The 20,609-nt window shown below is 39.1% G+C and overlaps 1 protein-coding gene across 1 annotated transcript in view; it reads right to left on the bottom strand.

Moving 5' to 3' along the window:
• Positions 1–546: 546 nt before the first annotated feature.
• iglon5 (IgLON family member 5) overlaps positions 547–20,609 on the bottom strand; it is a 106,689-nt gene continuing 86,626 nt past the window's right edge. The window contains exon 9 of the mRNA XM_020940510.2: positions 547–650. Within this exon, the coding sequence (XP_020796169.1) occupies positions 547–650 (104 nt within the window). The remainder of the gene's footprint in view (positions 651–20,609) is intronic.

Here is a 20,609-nt window from a genome sequence, read left to right as displayed (position 1 = left end):
AGTATCTTCAGACCCTTCCCATTAAAATCCATCTTGGTGATTTTCTCATAAGGCAAACATTGTAGGTCAGTCATTATAGTCTATGTTTATTTTACATGTATGATAGTCCAGGTGTTAGATTATCTATTTTCTCATTGTGATCACTGATACAATAAATTTCAATATACACTCTTTACCAGCCCGGTGGTTATAATGGTAGTGTAACAAAAACAGAAGAAAACAAAAAAAAAAAAAAAAAAAAAAAAAAAAGAAAGGAGGGAGGGAGATACCAAGTCAGACATTTCTGCATGGCATTGCGGGGAAAAAGACAGAAAGAGATACGAAAAAGAGTTTCCGTTGTTGTGGCATTGGTCATTGGTTGAATGCGATGTTTCGATGGCTCCTTGAACAATGCATATTCTTTTAGTTCACAGTGATGGGTTCGTAATTAAAGAATTTCATTTCCATCTTCTTTCCGTCAAAAAAGAGTAAAGGGGAGAGAGCGGGAGAGAAAGGGGCAGGGCTCGGAGGGATCTTCTGTAGGGAGGTCCGGGTGAGGTGGAGCTTTTAGACCTTCAGCAGGTGGACGGCCGAAAGCGAAACCAAAATGCTGACGCTGACGCTCAGGCCTGCTTGTAGACCGCACCCTCGTCCGTATACAGCCCCCGGTCCTGGAGAAACACACACAAAATATATTAAATATTGACAATTGTAATCAAAGTGTGATACAGAGTTCAGAATTGCTATCAGCTATAATGGAATATTTCAAGGTCCTATATTACGCAAAATTGATTCTTGCGAACTTTTAGCCATACCTGGAGTTGTGTTTTGTTTCATTCACACGTGTTTGAGTAATCATGCATTATTAATTAGGCTGTCTGCATCTCTAAGGCTCAAAATGCTTTGCTCCAACGAGTGATGTCATGAAGTGGTAGTTTTAAAGTCAACAGCTATCTTTTACGTTTAGTTCAGTTGAGTTTGCCTAAATGTGCAGGACTGGTGTGTGAAACATGCGTAAATGAAACAAAACACAACTCCAGGTATGTTTGTAATGAGGAAACAAAATTAGAACATAGATCAGAAAATAGCGTAATATGAGCCCTTTCATCGTGTTCCTTTAGATAAACAAGAAAGCAAATGACACAATTGCAAAATGTATATTCAGTCCAGTCTACTTTATTTCTATACTACATTTTCCAAAGTGCTGCACAAATACATACAAATACATACTAATAATAACAATAACATAATATAATGATCAATTAAAGACTCAGATTTAATCATATTAGTCTTAAAACAATAAAACCAGTAAAGTAAATTAAGAGCAAAACCACAAAATAGCAATATATAAATAAATAAAAGACACAGAGGTGTAAAAAGCCAGAGAATAAAAGTGGGTTTTAAGACGAGACTTAAAATACTCCACTGTGGGGGCTGTTGGGATGTTGGGCGGGCAGAGCGTTTCAGAGCTTGGGGCCAGTCACAGAAAAGGCCCTGTCCGCTCTGATTTTAAGTCTCATCTTAGGCACCACGAGCTGGAGCTGGCCCTCGGACCTCAAAGAACACACAGGGATGTAACTTTGGAGGGAGTCCGAGACATATCGTGCGGTCAGTCCATTCAAAACAAACAATAACATTTTAAAATCAATTCTGAAATTAACAGGAAGCCAATGCAAAGACGCAAGTATTGGGGTAATGTGCTCTCTTCTTTTGGTTCCTGTTAAAGGTGGTGCCGCAGAGGTTTGGACTAACTGTAGTTGGTGAATTGCGTTTTGTGAGATGCCAGAATAAAGTGTGTTACAGTAGTCCAGACGTGATGAAATAAAAGTGTGCAAGACTTGTTCAAAAAGTTTAAAAGAAAAAAGAAGATAAAAGCCACAAATGTAAAAACTCGATTTTAAAACATCATTGATCTGCTTGTCAAATTTAAAATCACTGTCTAAGGTGACGCCAAGGTTGGTGACTGTGGGGCAAACATAATTTTATATTTATAATAATTTAATATTTATTTATATTGCATAGTAATAAGAAATTTAAAAAACTGCATAAAAGGAAACAGTAAATAAATAAATAATTTAAGTCAGTTTTTTGGACACTTTAGTTCCTCAAGAAAATGAAGTTCTTTACATTTGATAAATCCAATAACAACACTGGGATACCTGGGAGAAGCAGCATTGGTGATAGTGAATGTCTGTAGGTTAATGAGGGTTAGCGAAATACAGATGTAGAGAAAGGTAGAACATGCAAAAGAAGAAGAAAAATAATTCTTTATTGTTTTCTTGTTATTTATGTAACTAAACAAATTTAATTGAGTGGATTTCTCTGTATTTCTTTTGTCTATCTACTTTGTCTAAAACGTTCACAACATCAAATATTATTCTTAATTACAGTAAAGGTTTTGTTTGTTGCTTTGGATTTTTGTCTTTATCAAGGTAACTCAAAAATAATGGCTGTTTGCTAAAGTCACTTTTAAAAGGTCGTGATGGTGCATTAAACAAATTATAATCTTTTGTTTGCAGGATTCTTCTGCACCATTGTGAGAAAGCTGTTTTTGTGTGGACCAACAAACCACCAGCTAAGAGAAAGAAAGCAAAGAATGTGTACGTATTTACTGACACGAGTGACGGGAGGTAGAGGGTTTGTCCACTGATTCCTGTTAAGTCCTTGAGTGAGACACGTCGCCCATTTTCTCCTTTGTAAAGTCTTTGTAAATTGTTGTATGACTGCGAACAGGTGTGTTTGGGGCAACAGCGGCTCAGTGGTTAGAGCAGTGGTCCCTTGACCTGAAGGTGGGAAGAACGATTCTAGCTTGGACCAAGTTCTGTCGTTGTGTCTTTAGGCAAGACACTTCACCCACATTGCCTAGTATGAAAGTGGTGTGAGAGTGATTATGGTGGTTGGAGGGGCCGATGGTGCAGATAGGCAGCCACACATTTGTCCCAGGGCAGCTGTAGCTTACCACCACCGAGTATGGAGTACTCGGTGTAGTAGTAGTACCATATTTTTCGGACTATAAGTCACACAGGAGTGTAAGTCGCATCAGCCAAAAAATGTGTAACGAAGAAGAAAAAAACATATATAAGTCGCACTGGACTATAAGTCGCACTTTTTGGGGGGAAATTTATTTTATAAAATCAGAGACCAGGAACCAACATTTCATCTTGAAAGGCAAGTTACAGTAATAACAATAGAAAAGAGAACAGGTTAACGTAATGAACAGTTATTTAGATAACTAGGATAAACAATATCAATAATAAACTTCATCCTCGGTGTCACTTCTGAGCAACTCCGCGACCTCCAGAGATAAATGGAGTGCCGCTTCCTCTTCTGCGTAGTGGTCATCAGACAATAGAACTATATATCCGTGCGTCAGACTCAGCATCTCATCAGTTAGAATTATTCCGGCCTTTCTGAAATCTGACAGGATGGTTTCGGTTGTCTTTAAGTTTGTTTAAATGTTAAATTTTCAGTGGTACAGAAGTAATGGGGCAATCGAGTGACATGATACCAGACTGGACAGCGGCCCTTTTTGCAGGAGACATGTGCGGTAGAACAGTGGTACAGGAGTCATAGGAGTAGCTGATACTGGCACACAAGCTAGAGTGCCCTCTCGAGGCTGTCAGTGTGAAAGTTTTAATATATAAGTCGAAACCACCACCCAAACCATGAAAAAAAAGTGTGACTTTATAGTCCAAAAAATACGGTAGTAGAATTTCCTTGACATAAAGCAATTTGAATACCCAATGGATGAAGAAAAGAGCTACAGACATATTTACAATTTTCAAATATTCAAATTGCGATAGCTGGCTAAGACAATAACTCCCGATGCCAAACTGTGGTGTACCCAGTGTAATTCAGTTGTGTATTCTTATATTTACATTAGCTTACACAGTTTTAAACGGCCACTGCTGTTTACAAAGGCCTGTGATAAATGAGCCTTATTTATCAGTTTCTCCAGCAGTTTATGGACTTCAGTGGAGAACATTACCGAGCAAAATAGCCCTTTAAATGAAACAAACAAATCATAAATTACCATGACAACATGACACAGGATGGATGTCGACTGAAAGTGGGTTGAAATGTGAAAAATGATGAAGCCTCAATTAGTAAAAAAAACACTAAATTGTATAACATTGCAAAGTTTGTATATTTGTATAATTGTGGCAGTGATAACCTTTCAAACGTACTTTCTAAAGCAATGAACTCTCCATCTGCAATGTCATGCATAGTGGCCACTTATTTTCTTATTTTCAATTTTAGATCGACCATGTCTGATTCAGTAAACCTACTTCAAAGTTTGCAGAAATCACAGAGCCCCATTTTTAGAACACAATTGGGCTCTCAACTGAAGGTCACAACAAAAACATGTCAGCTTCTATTGCGAAAACATAGATCCGACCACAGATCAAATTTGGTATGATAGAATTATGGTAGTATTAGGTAATGGCAAATGTTGTATTTTTTCTATTTTAGTGCCCATATTATGCTATTTTCTGATCTCTTAGTGTTTGGAGTTGTGTTTTGTTTCATTTACATTAAACACAATAATCCTGCATATTTACGCTGAGTTCTTTTCTCAGACATAAAACACTCCTTGTGATGTCATGTGGTAATACAAGAGCTGCTCTACTGTGTTTTTAAACTTTATACAGCTTCACAAAAACAATCATGGATCATTTCAGATGTGGAATTGTCAATCTCTACTGAACTAAAGGTAAAAGGTAGCTGTTAACTAAGAGAAAAGGGTAACACTTTATAATAACTACACCTTATTTAGCCTTAATAAAGCATGAACAAAGGCTTAATTAATAATGAACAAAGACTTAATTAATAATGATTCACGCTTAGTAACTACTTAATTACTACCTTAATAAGCACTTGCACTTAATTTGCCTGTGCTGTAAATAGTTTCTCATAATTATTTCATGCTTAATTACTCATGGACTAACCATTTGAGCATTTATTAATCATTACTAAGCTATGAGAGAATGATTTACTAATAATACAATGCAATGATAATTCAGGCAGCTGTTATCTGTTAGTTTAGTCTTTATGAGAGCTTTTCTAAAGTGAAGACAAATTATGCTTTATTAAGCATTTACTAAGCATGAATCATTATTAATTAAATCTTTGTTCATTATTAATTAAGTCTTTGTTCATGCTTTATTAAGGCAAGTAAGGTGTAGTTATTATAAATTGTTTCCGAGAAAGGGACTAATTGACCATTGACTTTCTGTTCAAAACTGAAGAATTTTGGGTGGGTGAGAACAGGAATGTTAAATGTGTGAATTGAAAATAAAACTGAATAAAACTTAACGATGAGGAAGGGGAACACATTACAGCATGGCTTAAAACTCATTCATATCAATTTCACATAATATGTCCTCTTTAATAAGACACTATTTATGCCCAAGTAGATTAATACTAAAGATTTTCTAACGCATCAGACTAATCAGAATCTTTATTAATGACCATGTTAACAATTTGGAGGCTTTCAAACAGAGCAATAATCTTTAGTTAGCTAATAAGCAGATTTTTTATTCTTTCAAGCATTTTTGGATGTTGTATCTCTCAATAATCGGAATATAATGACGCCATTTGAAAACATAAACAAACAAAGAAACAACATAAAGCATGTGGCACTTGGGGCACGTGATCATGAGCATTGCCTGACACCCCCACTGCCTTTTCCGAGATCTGTCATCCCCGGTCTGCATAGAATATATTTTATAAAAAGTTCTTATTAAAAGATCTGCTTTGTCATTAACCCATTGAAGCACAATTAAGATCCTTTCCCAACTGAATAGCCTGGGAACGGCTGGTCTCCCTCCAAAGTCATTTGCACACCAATTTATCTTATTTCCAGAGCTAAAATTATACAAATAATTTCAACTATTTAAGTGATTAATATAATAACTGTGCAAAAGTACAAGTTGTCCCTGAATTAGTTATTAGGTATTTCAGTAGAGAAGACATAAAAAGCAGCTATTTTGAATCCACATTACGTATTTGCCTACAATAAAAAGCCATTAAGATATATTTTTATGGTACAATACTTTTATTTTCTTTCTCTCTAAAATGATGGTGAAATTATAGAGTGCTGTTAATGCTTAAGTGGGGCAGAAAAGGTGGAACAGTCACTTAAAATATTAAACCTAAGTAATAGTAATAATTATGCAGAAAGTGACATTTGATATGGGTCTATAGAGCTTGGATTTGTCTCATGTTAAACCAGTGCAGCATTTAAAGGGCCTGTACTGGATTTTAATTCATTCTTGTCAAGTTAAATCTTTTTTATGTCATATATTGTATGGTAAAAGCTGCTAAATAAGAAAAAAGACTGTAAAATATAATCTATTCATGTTACATTTCAAGTTGCTACGGGTCACATTTTTTCATCCGATCAGGCACATTGTTCCTTTCATTTACACGTTTAACACAAAAACCCTCAACAGAAAACGCCCTGCTCCACCTTGTGATGTCATGTGGTAATACAGGAAGTGCTCCACTATGTTTTTAAATTCCATAGACCTTATTTGGGTCATTTCAGTCTGGGAATTGCCAGTCTCTAACAAATGGTAAAATGTAGCTGTTAACTTGAAAACTTTCCGCTTCATGACATCACAAGGTGAAAGAGAGCATTTTGAGTTTTGGAGATGTAGACGGGCAATAATACAGGATTACTCAAATGTGTGAATGAAAGAAAACACAACTCCAGGTGTGTTTTTGAGAAGGTAACAACATTATAATATGGCTTAAAGTTCACAACAGGCCATTTAGTGTAATATAGAATTGTTTCCCAAAGACTGGGTCTCAAGATGTTTTTTTTTTGGGTCACCTTGTCACAGTCTGCATGTAGGTCTGCAATATACATATACATATACCCCCGCTCCTCACTTTTTCGGAAGCACCGCCTTGCCTAAACGATTTACTGTGGGAAACACTGATTACTGTTTTTCCTTGTGTACCGTATTTTTCAGACTATAAGCCGCACTTAAAAATTCTTAACTTTTTGAAAAATTGACTGTGCACATTATAATTCGGTGCGTCTTATGTATTCCTTGACCTTGAACAGATTTTCACATATATTCCAGAGTCGTGTTCTTTAGTCCGACAGAAGCTGACGCATCAGAGCACAAAGAGGGAGCTGTTTTTTTTTTTTTTTTTTTAAATCGCTTATAGTTTATGTAAATAAGCCATGTGCTTTTAAGTGTCTGTAAAACATAAACAAATGTGCACAAATCTACATTAAACACATTATTACTCAATCTATATTTGAGTCCTCTTCGTAGGAAATAAAAAAAGTCTCAAGTCCCAAGTGTCATCCGTTTGTTTCGCTTAATGCGCCTTATAATCTGGTGCGCCTTATGTATTAAAATAGATGAGAAAATTTAACATTATTGATATTGCGTCTTATAATCCGATGTGCCTTATAGTCAGAAAAATACGGTAATACTAATGTTCAATAATGGTCACATTTATGAATAATGTCTATTGATTTGAGCTGCGAAAATATAGTCACTTTTAAAATATGGGTCCCCAGAAAAAAAGTTTGGGAGACACTGTAATATATGACCTTTAAATGTGTAATTAATCACAGTGAATTTGACTAAATATTCCATAACAGAGCTATCCCACATGGAATGTGCTAATTATAGATGTGTTAAGAATAGATTATAGAGTGATTGAGAACAAAAACTGTGAAGGAATGAGTATAGGTATCTGAAAATGACATAACGACATACTGGAAAGGAAAGAACTTGCCTGAAGCCTGACCTGATTTGTCCCATGTATTTGAGCTCCAGTACAGATATATTGTATTGTATAAGCAGCTCTTCAGGTCAGTCTGCTGTCTGCATCTAATTAGAAACCATTTTACTGTCAGATAATCAGGAGCTGCTAGTTGTTGTTAGCTTTACTGTCAGGGCAAAAATCTGCACTCGACTCTGAAAGTTGTGGAAAGCACTTATAAACTCATTACAGTGAATATAGTGAAATTAGGATGCGCAAAATGTAAAGTTAAGTGAGAAATAACTTTGGACCACTGCAAAACATTGGAAAAGAAGCAGTTAGTGCCACATGAACCATCTCACACTCTGAGGACCTCAGGGACCGGCCTCCTGCTGGTGCCAAGAATCAGGACTTAACATGGGGAGTCAGAGTTTCAGTTTAATGCAGCTAAAACCTAGAACAGTTTTCCGGAAGATGTGAGACAGGCCTCTACTTTGACGCTGTTTAAAGGGCCCATCTCATGCAAAATCAACTTTTCAGAGCTCTCTGCATTCTAAGAGTGCTGTGTGGGCCTTGTATATGTAGTGGTTTTTAGATTGATTCTGCATTTTTTTATTAAAATTTTTTTCTGCGTTTTTTTTTTTCTGCCACCCTCCCACGTGACATCGAACTAAAGCCTGCTACAACAATGACACGGCCAGCTACACCTATATCGCGTTTGACGTAGCAGAAAGCGTTTCGCACCCGCCCCCCTTCCCGCTCCACCGCCTCCACCCCACCTCCACCCACCCTCCTGTGTCTGCACCGTACAGGTCTGCTGTTCTGCGTTATTTATCTTTTTTTTCGCTTCAAACACACTTTTTGTAACCATGTCCTCATTGAGAAAATGCGTATTTGGCAAGTTGAAATTATTTGACGACAGCATAAGCTAATTCTTATATACTTAAGTGTACACGATATAATAAGTTTATCTACTAGCGTTTATAAATACTTTACCAATTAGTAATGTTTATCTGATGCCGCTGCAGTGCTTGCGCTTCATGTATCTCCAAGTCCTCGTCCAATTCTGTGTCCAACACAAAAGGCTGAACGCGCTGTATCGCCATGATGAATAAAAGTTTATTCCTACTGCTATCAGACCGCTAAACGGGTTGTGTAGCTGCAGGGCTGAGATGGGCAGAAGAAGGGCGGCTCACTTAGAGCCTACGTCATATTTTGAGCGTGGAGCCTGTGCTTTCTCAGGACGGGCGGGGGTATGAGCAATAGCTTGTCTTTCATAGTACCTGATCTGTGACAGCCTCCAAGAAATCAGTAAGATTTCATAACTGTGTAACTGATGTTCCAAAACCCAAATTGTGCTTGTATATGTGCAGAAGATACAATGTGAAGAGTTATTTTGCATGAGATGGACCCTTTAAAGATCCTATATTACACAAAATTTATTCTTTTGCGCTTTTAGCCATGTTAGAATGCTGTTACCTCATCAAAAACATACCTGGAGTTGTGTTTTGTTCCATTCACACATGAGTAATCTATTATTATTAGTCTGTGTACATCTCCAAAGCTCAAAATATGAGCCCTTTAAATCCAGGCTGAAAATGGTTCTGTTGAGTTTTGCGTATCGCTGAAAGGTTTTTATTCCACACTTTTCTCTTTTAATAAAAATTTTATGTTGATGATTTTTGTGTTTATTTGTTTGTGTTGCGATTTTAATGTATTTCTTACATTGCGAACCACTTTGAACGACTCTGTGTACTAATCGTGCTTTACAAATAAACTTGCCTGGTCTGAGACAGCCAATTCAGCCTAACACAGATTAGACCTTCCAAATTCAATAGCATGGGTAAATGTAAAAATAAGAAGAGAAAGAGAAGAAAGAAAGCGATCACTGTGTTGTAGCCTCCATCTGGACATTGGTTTAAGAAATTCTAATAAAATTGAACAACACAAAAAACCCATTCCAAGAAAAGTACACACTGCACAATACATGGAAATGGCCCCGTCGCAAGCTACGCAAACAAACACAAAGATTTCCAACTTATCTGATGTGTAGTACGCGCTGCATTCCAGTATTGTATTTTCAGAAACAACTTGGCTTTGTGAATTGACCATTGTTGTGGGCCAAGTACTTAAAATGGATCTTGAGTATGAAGCCAACATCGTGTCAACTGATGGTCAAATTATGAGTGTCTGTTTTAGAATAGAAAGTGATACGCAGCGTAAGAATAGAAACTTGTCATAACACATTTGACTAAAGCAATTACAATCCCTGATGTACAAAGTGGCCCTGCGGATTTCAAATAATGGAGAATGAACTTTCTTTTTTGGTGGCTCAGCTTTCAGCTCGAAATATTGCTGGAGCCTGCCATCTGGTGACGCGCTCAGTATAGCCATGTGTCTGTCAGCAGGTGGTGTATACAGGCCATACGTTTAGGAGCAGAACAGCCACTATTCAAGAAGAGTTTAGTGCCTATTTCTCAGTCGTTTTGTGTACCCCATAGGCCTTATTACACTCTACAGTAAGCACCATGAATTGAGAGAGAAAGAGAGAGAAAGTGAGAGACAGAGATGCTTAATTGATACGGAGGGAAATTGAAGTTTTGCTGCAGTAACATTTACACTTTGTTCCTCTGTCACCTTTGTGTCTCAGTCAAAGGTCTCAGTGCAGTTTAATAAGAGGACTGGTCAGGTAGGGTCAGCAGATCTGCGTCAGGGCAGTTTGAGGAGAAGAAGAGCCAAAAGAGACCCTCCTCTGTGTCCTGCATCCTCACAGCAGCCTCCAGGGGGAGCCAGGGGAAAACAACAGGAAAGGCCTCAGTCTTCAGCCCAATTTATGGTCGTGAGTCAAATCGTCACACCGCAGAGAGTCTGCGTCGCCTTGAAACCCTTCTGCGATGTGCACCTCAGAAATTTTGTAAGTATGTGTTGAACCAATGCAGACAGCAAGGGACAGACAATAAGGGCTGCGATTGGTCCTCTCTACCACCGTTCTATTAGCCTGATTCATCAGCTGGTTTCACTTCGGGAAACCGTCTGGTAACTGGCATGTTATGCTTTACCCAAATCCCGTAGGAAGAAGGGCAATAACGTCTTTCCCCTTGATAAAATTCACCAAACATTCTCTTTATTCAGGCTTTAAATCCTCGATCTCGGGAGTCGTCGCCAACATAGGGCTGGTGCCCGAACTCACACTTCCAGGGTACTTGCAAACCGTCTAGTGTATTCCGATTCCTGACCTAGTTGCTGGAGAGAAATTAAATTACGCAGAGTCACTAGGTGGTGCTAGATTGGCTACCGCTCTACATACATTTCTGGTACACAGTTTTCCTGCTTCATTTTGAAAACATAAACGACATTTAAAATCCTAGCCTCCTAGCATTGTGGTGGTGAATTACATTGCGGCGCATAGACCTCGACGCAGATCCATAAATCAATAACAACGGCAACAAGGCGACTGCAGCAGTGTGCGCTGAGTCGACACAGAACTATAATTCAGCCTTTACTCCACTCTGGTGTTTCAGTTGGTGATGAAATGGTTCATTCCCTCAAAGTATTTCCTCTGGAAGGTCTTCGGCCACATTTGCTCCCAAATATGGTTTAAAAGGCCTGTAGTATCTTAAAAGTTCATCCAACAGTCCCTTACTTGTGTCCTTTGAACTGCAAATGCTGCACTTCTTAATTGGTTAAATCTTATGATATGATGTTAAAAACTGAGCTCAAAAAATTAAAAAAAAGTTTCAAAACTGCTCAGTGTGTGCGCCAGAGTAACATTAGATCTGTTTTTATGTGTATTTTAGACTTAACTCGTGTTTCTTTACGAGTTTGTTATGCCCTGTTTGGAATCCAAGCTCCATTCTTTCTGTGATAATGATACAACGAGAAGAATAGGAAAGTAGAAAGCGTGTGATGATGGAGCAATAGGACGTCAGAAGCTTCAACAGGCGGAAAACTGAAAAATCAAACCTCTCCGGGAAGACGTATGGGTTTGACGGGGGAGTTAGTCACTGAAGGAGAGCGCGGGTAATGGGTACAAGGGAACAAAAGAAAGGAAGAGAAAGGAGGAGGGATAGATGAAGGACTCACTTAAGACGGTAATGGTACTAAACGGGAGGACGAGAGGAGGGGTGGAGGGGCGGAACGGTGGAAGAAAATGGGAAACGCTCACAAATCGCTCACTGGAGAGGTTTAATGTGGACCGGGAAACGGGGGATGAGGGAGGGGGACTTGTGGAAGAGAGGGAAGAGTTGGCGGGGGTAGGTGGTAGTGATGGGGGTATATGGGGGCATAGGTAATTTATCTGAAAAGACAAATTGCTACTAATCTGATTTCACGGGCATTAAGATATTACAGAAATCTGATTATGGTTGCAGGTTATGTCAGAACACCCACACAGCACTGCGGTGTTGCAATTGTATGAAATTTAAGTTCATAAATCGGACTTTATCTGAGGGATTTTTATGACAGAGTTCAAGTTTGTACAGTCCTCTCCAGTCACAAATGGGTGAGGACACTACAACGGTATGCACTCACTCGTAAGAGCAAGCATCAAACCACCGACCGTAAGTATTATGGTTGGCAAAGACGGAGGGATCATGCAGGCTTTGATGATTTTGCCTGAAAATAAAAGTAGATTTTTTTCCTCATAAACATATATTTGAGTTTTTTCCCCCCCTTTCCACTACAGAAAATGGTCAAAACTGAAAAGATTGTATTCAGTGGTCATATTTAATGCATTGTCAGTTTTGGAAATCTTTTATGAATGAAATGAAACAAACTATTTTATTAAACATGAAGCACCAACATTTAATATGACGTCACTGATTTCAGAGCATCAGCGCTGCAGGGCCTGTGCTAAACTTTGGTCCCTGTAACTGCAGTGAGCTGGCTTGATTCATCAGCCAGTTTCACTTCATGGAAACTGTCTGATGTCGCAGCATTAGGACTGGTTCGCTGGACGGTAGGCAGGTACTTTTTTATTTAACTAATCTCTGCTATTTGGTCGTGACGTATGTAATGCGCCAAATCCTGTAGGAAGAAGGGCAATAAGGTCTTTCCCCTTGACAAAATTCATCAAACATTGTCTTTATTCCGGCTTTAAATCGTCAATCTTGGGAGTCGTTGCCAACACAGAATGTATGTCTTCGTCTACATCCATCTAGGCCTGTAACGATAATCAATAAATCGATTAATCGTACGATAACTTTTAACGAGCTCGATAACTTTTCCAGCCACGATAAATTCTATTTGCAGCTTGTTTGTTTTCCTCGCGCTCTCTCGCTCTTTCTCGCTCTTTCTCGCTCGCTCTCAAAGACACTGAATGTTAGAAGGCTTCTGTCGCTCTCTGACTCTTCTCGTTTAACAAGCGGAATGATGCTTGAACCACGTGCGTGTGTGTTTATCAACACAGCGGATGTGCGCGCAGTCTGAGCACGTTCTGCCGCTGTCTGTGCAGTGCTCTAGCAGCACAAGCTAGCGCTGCTGTCAGAGTGACAAAACAGTTCATCTCCGTGTGACAAAACAAGTTACGATGCAGAATCAACACTGGTGAGCGGGACAATTCTCAACAGAAACGTGCATCAAATACAGCGAGCAAAACGCAAACGACGAGAAGAAATGTCTCAAACCTGAACAGCCGATATAAACCCAAACCGGAGTGACAGAACTAGCCTAGCGCCCGGGAGAACCCGAACCCGAAAACCGACACGACACGACACCAGACAGGACAGAGGCTCCCTCATAGTGGAATAGCATCCTGTGTTGCAGGTTAATACGAACATTAAAATGACCAAGATGCCGAGTCTCACAGTCTCACTTTGTTTACTGTTGTGCTGTACCACAAAAGGGACCCAGACAGGCGCTTGAGCTTGACGTCAGGGCTTCACCGCTCTTTGCTGATTTCCCGGTGCCAATCCCCGGGGTTCTTGCAAACCATCTAGTGTATTCCGATTCCTGACCTAGTCACTCGAGAGAAATGAAATTGAGGGGAGGCACTAGGTGGCGCCAGCCTGGCAAGCGGTGAGCAACCTGCAGTGAGAAAATAAAAATGTATTTTCTTCCAAACAATTGACTGAATCGATATTTTGTGCAGCCCCTGAATCATACAGGAGACAACGCATGTATAATTGTGGTTTAATGTCAAATGTAAGGAGTGCGATATGGTTGGTATTACAATTAAGCTTAGTTTAAGTAAAGACGTCAAAAATACATTTGTCCACTTTAGTACTGTGCAAGTTTAACATGAACTTTGAGCCTTTATTTGCCTTAATATGCTTTTCTAATGATGCTAATTATGATAGCACAATCTCTTTTGCATAGCAACAAAATAAAACAAGGCAGATTGTAAAAATATATCTGTCTGAATATCAAGGTTCGGTATGGGGGGTAGGCAATTTATCTGAGACTAGACCAAAGACTAATTGTTACTAATCTCATTCTGCGGGCATTAGGATATTACAGAGATCTGATTAGGGTTGCAGGTTATATCAGAACTCCCACACAGAGCTGGGGTGTTGCAATTGTGTGAAATTTAAGTTCATGAGTCTGACTTTATTTGAGGGAATTTGTCAAATGAAAAATTACCAGTGTCTTGCATTTAAAGTGTGCAGTAAATGACCTCTGAGGTTTTACAGTGAGGGCTGCACCTTTTTTCCAATAATAATAATGACTAAACATTGCTGAATGTCTGAGGAGAACAGGCCCTGACAATGGGGAAATTCCAGTGTTGCAACTACAGTCTTTTAATAGGTCAAGCAGTGTTCAATCACTCCTCATACTGGGTGGTTGTAAGCTGCCCTGTAGAATACAAAAGTGAGACTGCCATTTATTTTAATAACAAATAAATTAGCTTAACAGGTCAGGTAGGGTCAGCTGATCCCGTGTCAGGGCAGTTTTTGGTATGGTAACAGCCCTCAGGACAAAAGTGTTCCTCCCACAGACTATATATAAGTGGAAAAAATATCTAACCCACTTGAATTTGGACACTCTGAAACACTGACGGTCAAATCTATTTAAGCACTAAGTATCAAAGTACATTACAATGAATTTATTTACTAGTGTCAGTTACAATGCAATGAAGAGAAATAACAACAAGCACAAAGAGGAATAAGTCTGTCCAGAGGAGCTGAGATGGGGAGTAGGTGTATAGGGAGGACTGAATGGGCCCACAGATCTTTAATGGGGCGTGGAGTGATGTTGAGAGGAGAACAGGGGATTGAGGATATGAGGTCTCCGTGGCGACCGTCACAGTGCATCTGCTCAGCCTGGTGCCGTGATGGTTCACAGTGGGGCCAATGGATGCGACGTGACGTGAGTGTTTGGGGGGACAGCTGGGCGGGCAAATATGTGGATTTAAGACCGTCCATGGAAAGGTTTGTTATGGTTTATGAAGAATTAGCTATGCAAAATAGTCCAGACTGGGTTTTATTGTCAACTATTAAGATAATCGGGGTGCAAACAAAAATGGCTGGAATACTTAAGCAAAGCCGAGACATTGAACTGGGGGTGTTTTTTCTATTGGCGGCATTTTCCATGGTGAAAAAATGCACAATTAGCAAACATGGACAAAAAAGTTTTAAGATTGTCTAAAAACTCAAATAGAAAGTGGATTAAAACAGCACATTTTCAGGAGCCTCAGATCAGTAAAAGCATTCTTGTTCCTGTTTAAGTGTTTAATTTTCCACAAAAAGGCGAGAGTGATCTATGGACCATATGTGTTTTTCTATGTAATTAATAAAGAGTAGTAATACTGTTAGTACACTGAGGCCCCATCCAGACTAGTACGTATTTGAATCGTTTTCATTGCAGATGCAGTGTTCGTCCACAATAATCCGATGGAAAACGGCTCCAGAGAAGAAACGATCTGCTGCCAGCTCCCATGAATTCATCTGAGTACGGATCTGATCCTGCACTGTGTGGACGCCTGAAAATGTTGATACACTGATGTATCTATCTGTATCTATATGATGAGCTCTAGTTGCTGTCCTTAATGGACCACATCACTGTGACTTGTGTCTTCCTGATTCGCTGGGTTCCTGACATTGTTCATGTGACACTATTGTGGAAAACAGTTTAAACAAACCATAGACAAACAGGAAACAGCATAGCTAGAACTACTTGCACAGAACAGACTCATCATTAGTAGAACACCCCTCTGTCACAAAAAGAACACATATATTCCACTGAGTCGTGTCCTTTAGTCCAACAGAAGCTGAACCGTATCAGTGCACAATAGCAAGCTGTTTCTTGAGCACTTAGTTTATGCAAATGAGCCATGTGGTTTTAAGTTTTGTTTCTGTAAAACATAAACAAATATGCTCAAAGCTGTGTGGATAGGGAAGGCTTGCAGACACAGAAACGATGTGTCTGGCTGCAAATCGTTTATACAATGATTCATCAGTTGAAAGACATTGTGTCACATTTTCTCATTTTATACATTGATCCAAAAACAATCATTTAGATTTTAAAGGTGCACTATGTAACTTTTCGGGTAGAGTCTTCCCATCTGTTGACCCCCATGGAGATTTTACTGCTTTGCTTGGAATATACCACATTATAGCATTAACCTTACAATATCAGTTGTTTTAAAACACCTAGAAAAACATGCATTCTTGCTGTGAGTAGGGTCAACAGAACTTTAATGCCACACTGCAGAACATTCATGGCAAAGTAGGGACATCTTCACAGAGAAAATATTTTAATGTGAATGAATGGCAGAATTATATATATTTTTTTTTTCATTGATTCATTAAAGAGGAATAAAATGGTGGATTAGAAACAGCAGAGGGCTGAGTAAATGGCCCAGTGCATTGGGAGCTGTGTTCACTGCTCATTTCCCATGATTCTCTGTGCGTCTGTTCTCTGTGTACCACCAGCATGTCGACTGCAATTTCAATGAAACATACATCTTCATACAAACACATCTATGCCTGCAAACCCAACCTAAGTACATTAAATAGTATTTCAGTTGTTACTTATCTCATTTTGTTACCATTAGGATATTACACAAACCAGATTAGGGACGATTGCTACCTGAACATGCACAAAGCCCCGTGGTGTTGCAATGGTGTGAAATCAAGTTCAAGATTCAAAATATATTCAGAGGATTTTTAAGATTTACAAATTTCAATTGGTTAAAGCAGACGATGATACAACACAATGAAGGAGAGCTCAGGGGCCTTTTATGGTGCAACTATTAATACAAGTGTTACACCATCCTGACAGTACTCTTGTTCTTAGTCATATTAGCATGTTTTTAATTCAAATATGAAATGTAAAAAAGAGACATACACCCTTAAGAGGCTACGCATTTATTTTCATAAGTAAGTAATTAAGTTTTTATTTATAGAGCGCTTTTCACAAACATATGTTACAAAGACGCTTTACAGATCATTATTCATACCCGGTGGTGGTAAGCTACTATTGTAGCCACTACTGCCATGAGGCAGACTGACGGAAGCGAGGCTGCCAATCTGTACCATTGGCCTCTCCGACCGCCACCATCACTCATGGACACACCACTTTCATACTAGGCAATGTGGGTGAAGTGCCTTGCCTAAGGACACCCAAGGCCTAAGGTCTCCTATGTATTAACCAGGCCCAGACTTAGCTTCTGAGATCTGACGGGGTCAGGCTTTGACAAGCCGGTATGGCCACCTTAATTAAAGGCACTGTATCTGATTATTGACTTAAAACATAACTAGTTCATTTTAAACTGTTTGTAGTGGTCCAAAGTTATTCCTCACCTCATCCTTATTATCCTATTATTGATGGGTTTATAATCACATCTCACATCTTTTAGAGACAAGAGCAGAGTTTCCTGTGACGGTAAAGCATGCAGTGACTTTTTTGGGTAGGCAAGCAGACTTGGGGTGGACATTAATATTTAGTCAATTACAATTTAATAACTCCACTTTTTATACATACTACACTGCAAATTAGTTTATTTTATTGTCATAATAAATGCATATACACTGAGCCATTTTGGACTCAAATTATGGAGACCTGAAGAGTTCTATAATAAAGTTACAAATATAATATTTGTTAGACTGTATCTGATGCCTTGTTTGTACAAACAAAGCTACTCACAGATTTATCCTACTCCTAAACCTTATTTATGTAGCTGAGCCTTCAGTACTTCTGTTATCTATGTCATTATTATTATGCATTGAGAAACCATCTGAATGACATATGACACTGACACATATGTAATGCACTCACTACACAAAATGTACATTCATGAAGAGAGACTAACAAGGAGAGTGCACAGGTCAGACAGGTGCACTGATAATAATACAGCCTGATGTGTCACAGACGTCCTCTTAAACACAGCCCTGCATTAGAACAGCGCGCTCACACTCACACATGCAAATCAAAACCATGTCTGAAGAAGCGTCCTGTATTTCCCTGAAGCGAAGCAGGTCCAGAACAGACAAATGTTCCTCCGTGTGTGTATAATAGTGCTGTTATTCCACTGACGCTGTCGCTCCTTCATAAACACAAAGACAAGACAGGCTCTTCTCCAGCTGCTCTCACTCCACTGCTTCGTCTGGATCCTCCATTTCACAATATCTAGCCCTGAAACTAGCTCACTGCTTGATTAAATGACTGCCTGTATTTCTAACTAACATCTGATCGTTATAACGTGAAAAGTTATTTTTAGACACTTGTGTTGAAAGTTAGCACTTCTGTTGTCATCTCCTGCTGCACATGCACATTCACTAAAAATCTCACATGTCTGATTCTCATGGATGATAATATGGGTTTATTCAGTGCTATTTGAGCCGGATGTGGTCCTCACTATGCATGCGCAAACCTCTAAAACAACCGGCCGGCCTCTCTGGTTGTAAGAGCGCATGTAGAAATCATGGATCTCTTATAAAAACTGGATAAGCCATTTCCCCTCTGTCCTGGCTGGAGACCAACTAGTGGCCGCACCAGGTACTGCAGCTCCCGGGAGCTTGGGTCCAGAAAGAATTCTCCCATAGAAGCACAATGCATTTTTTGGGAGTACAAACTGCCCGTGTTCAGTTGACAGGGCATCAACAGCTTTCACGATGTTCAGATTTTGTAAGGATTCTTTTCTATTTTCACAACATAAACTTTTTAAAATCCTGAAAGTGCTTAAAACTTAATTTTGTAAGGGAGATCTGCTCTAGCAGCTCTTGCTCTGATTGGTCCAAACGCTCCACACCGTGCATGTTACATGGGTCACATGGGTAGGAGGTGTGAGCCTGTATTGAGGAAGTAATGCAGAAAAGAAAACAATACAATGCCATTTTGGGTTCACCTTCCAGATTTTATTATAATTCTGTGGTAGAAATGGTTAACTGCAGTTGTTGCAGTTTGCACTTAAGGACACCGTGACTACAACCATGTTTTAAACAGACAGAAGTGAAGGGAAAACGGGATTATCTGGATATAATTTGAAACTATTTAATTATACTTTCCACACGCAATGGTTTTAGATTTTATTGGGCAACCACTTCTTGCCTTGATTGCCCTGACCACACTCCACTGTTAGGAAGGCACATACTGCACACAACAATCTGTTGTTATTCAGTCAATAACATTTCATTATTTCAGTATTCAGTACAGAACTTTCTGTAAGTAGTTATGTTACCAAATGTTTTTCTTCAAATGCAGTTTCAGAACTTTTAACCCTGTACGAGCTCTCCCACAGCCTTAGATCCTCAAGCAGGTCCCTGTGGCTGTTCCAGAGTCCAGGCTCCAGACGAAGGCTGATCGAGCCTTTTCAGTGTGGGCACCTCAGCTTTGGAATGACCTGCCTGAGGAGATAAGACTCGCACCATCAGTATCTTCTTTTAAATCACTTCTTAAGACTAATTTTTATCAGTTGGTCTTCCTTTAACTGGTTTTAGCTTGATTTTATTCCTTGTTTATTTTATTCCTTCTCTTTTTATTTTAATTAATTGTATTGTTTACATTGTTGTCTGTTTTTGTAAGCGTTCTGTGTGCTATTTTCATGCTTTTTGTAATGTTCATTGCTGCTTGTACAGCATTTTGTAAACCTTGTTTTTAAAAAATGCTTTATTTATTTATCAGCCCCTAATTTACATATCGCCATGACAGGTTGTCATGGATGTTGACATGTTGTCATGGATATCATGTTCCAGAATTCTATCCTGATCTTTATAAGTTGGGGGAGAACGCTCCACTAAGTTCATTTCTACAGGACAGTCGACCGAAGCGGACACATTTCTTGAGCTCTCTAAGTAGTTTCTCTACATAAACAGAAAGATGTTCAAACGCCTCATATGTTGTGCACAGGTCAGTTATGTGTAGTAAACTGCAACATTAGTTGCAGTTAGTGGTTTAGGTTCAAGTGAGTTATGTTTAGTGAGAGTTTAGAGTCAGGAGTCATTTGTCTTGCGTCAGTAAATGTTTGATTACAGTTGTTACCAACACTTCACTGCATTTTCACAAAGTTTTCTTGTGTTTTAGCAGGATGTGCAAATCCTGAATCCAGATGACACCGAGAACAGCTGTGTACCCCCCAAAACAACTGGGTGTTTTTTGTGGCTAAGATTTCTTTCAGTACGTCACACTTTATGTTATCACTTGAACAGTTAAGAGTGAAGTATAGTTCTGCGTTGACTCAATACGCACTGCTGCCATCGCCTTGTCGTTGTCGTTTTTGATTTATGGATCTGCATCGAGGTCTATGCACCGCGAAGTAATTCACAGCAAAACGCTAGAGGGCTAGGATATATGTCCATTCATATATACAGTCTATGCGTGTGACCTGCAGATGTGTAATCTCTGAAAAGTTTAACAGGAACCATCTCAACGCGATAAAAGCACACAACAGACTCACCATTAGAACAATATCCCTCTGTCACAGAAAGAACACTCATATTCCACTGAGTCGTGTCCTTTTTAAG

This window comes from Boleophthalmus pectinirostris, unplaced genomic scaffold, assembly GCF_026225935.1.
Source record: "Boleophthalmus pectinirostris isolate CB_2022bp ecotype Guang Dong unplaced genomic scaffold, ASM2622593v1 HiC_scaffold_6, whole genome shotgun sequence".
Classification (NCBI taxonomy): domain Eukaryota; kingdom Metazoa; phylum Chordata; class Actinopteri; order Gobiiformes; family Gobiidae; genus Boleophthalmus; species Boleophthalmus pectinirostris.
This window is presented reverse-complemented; position numbering and strand designations above follow the sequence as displayed.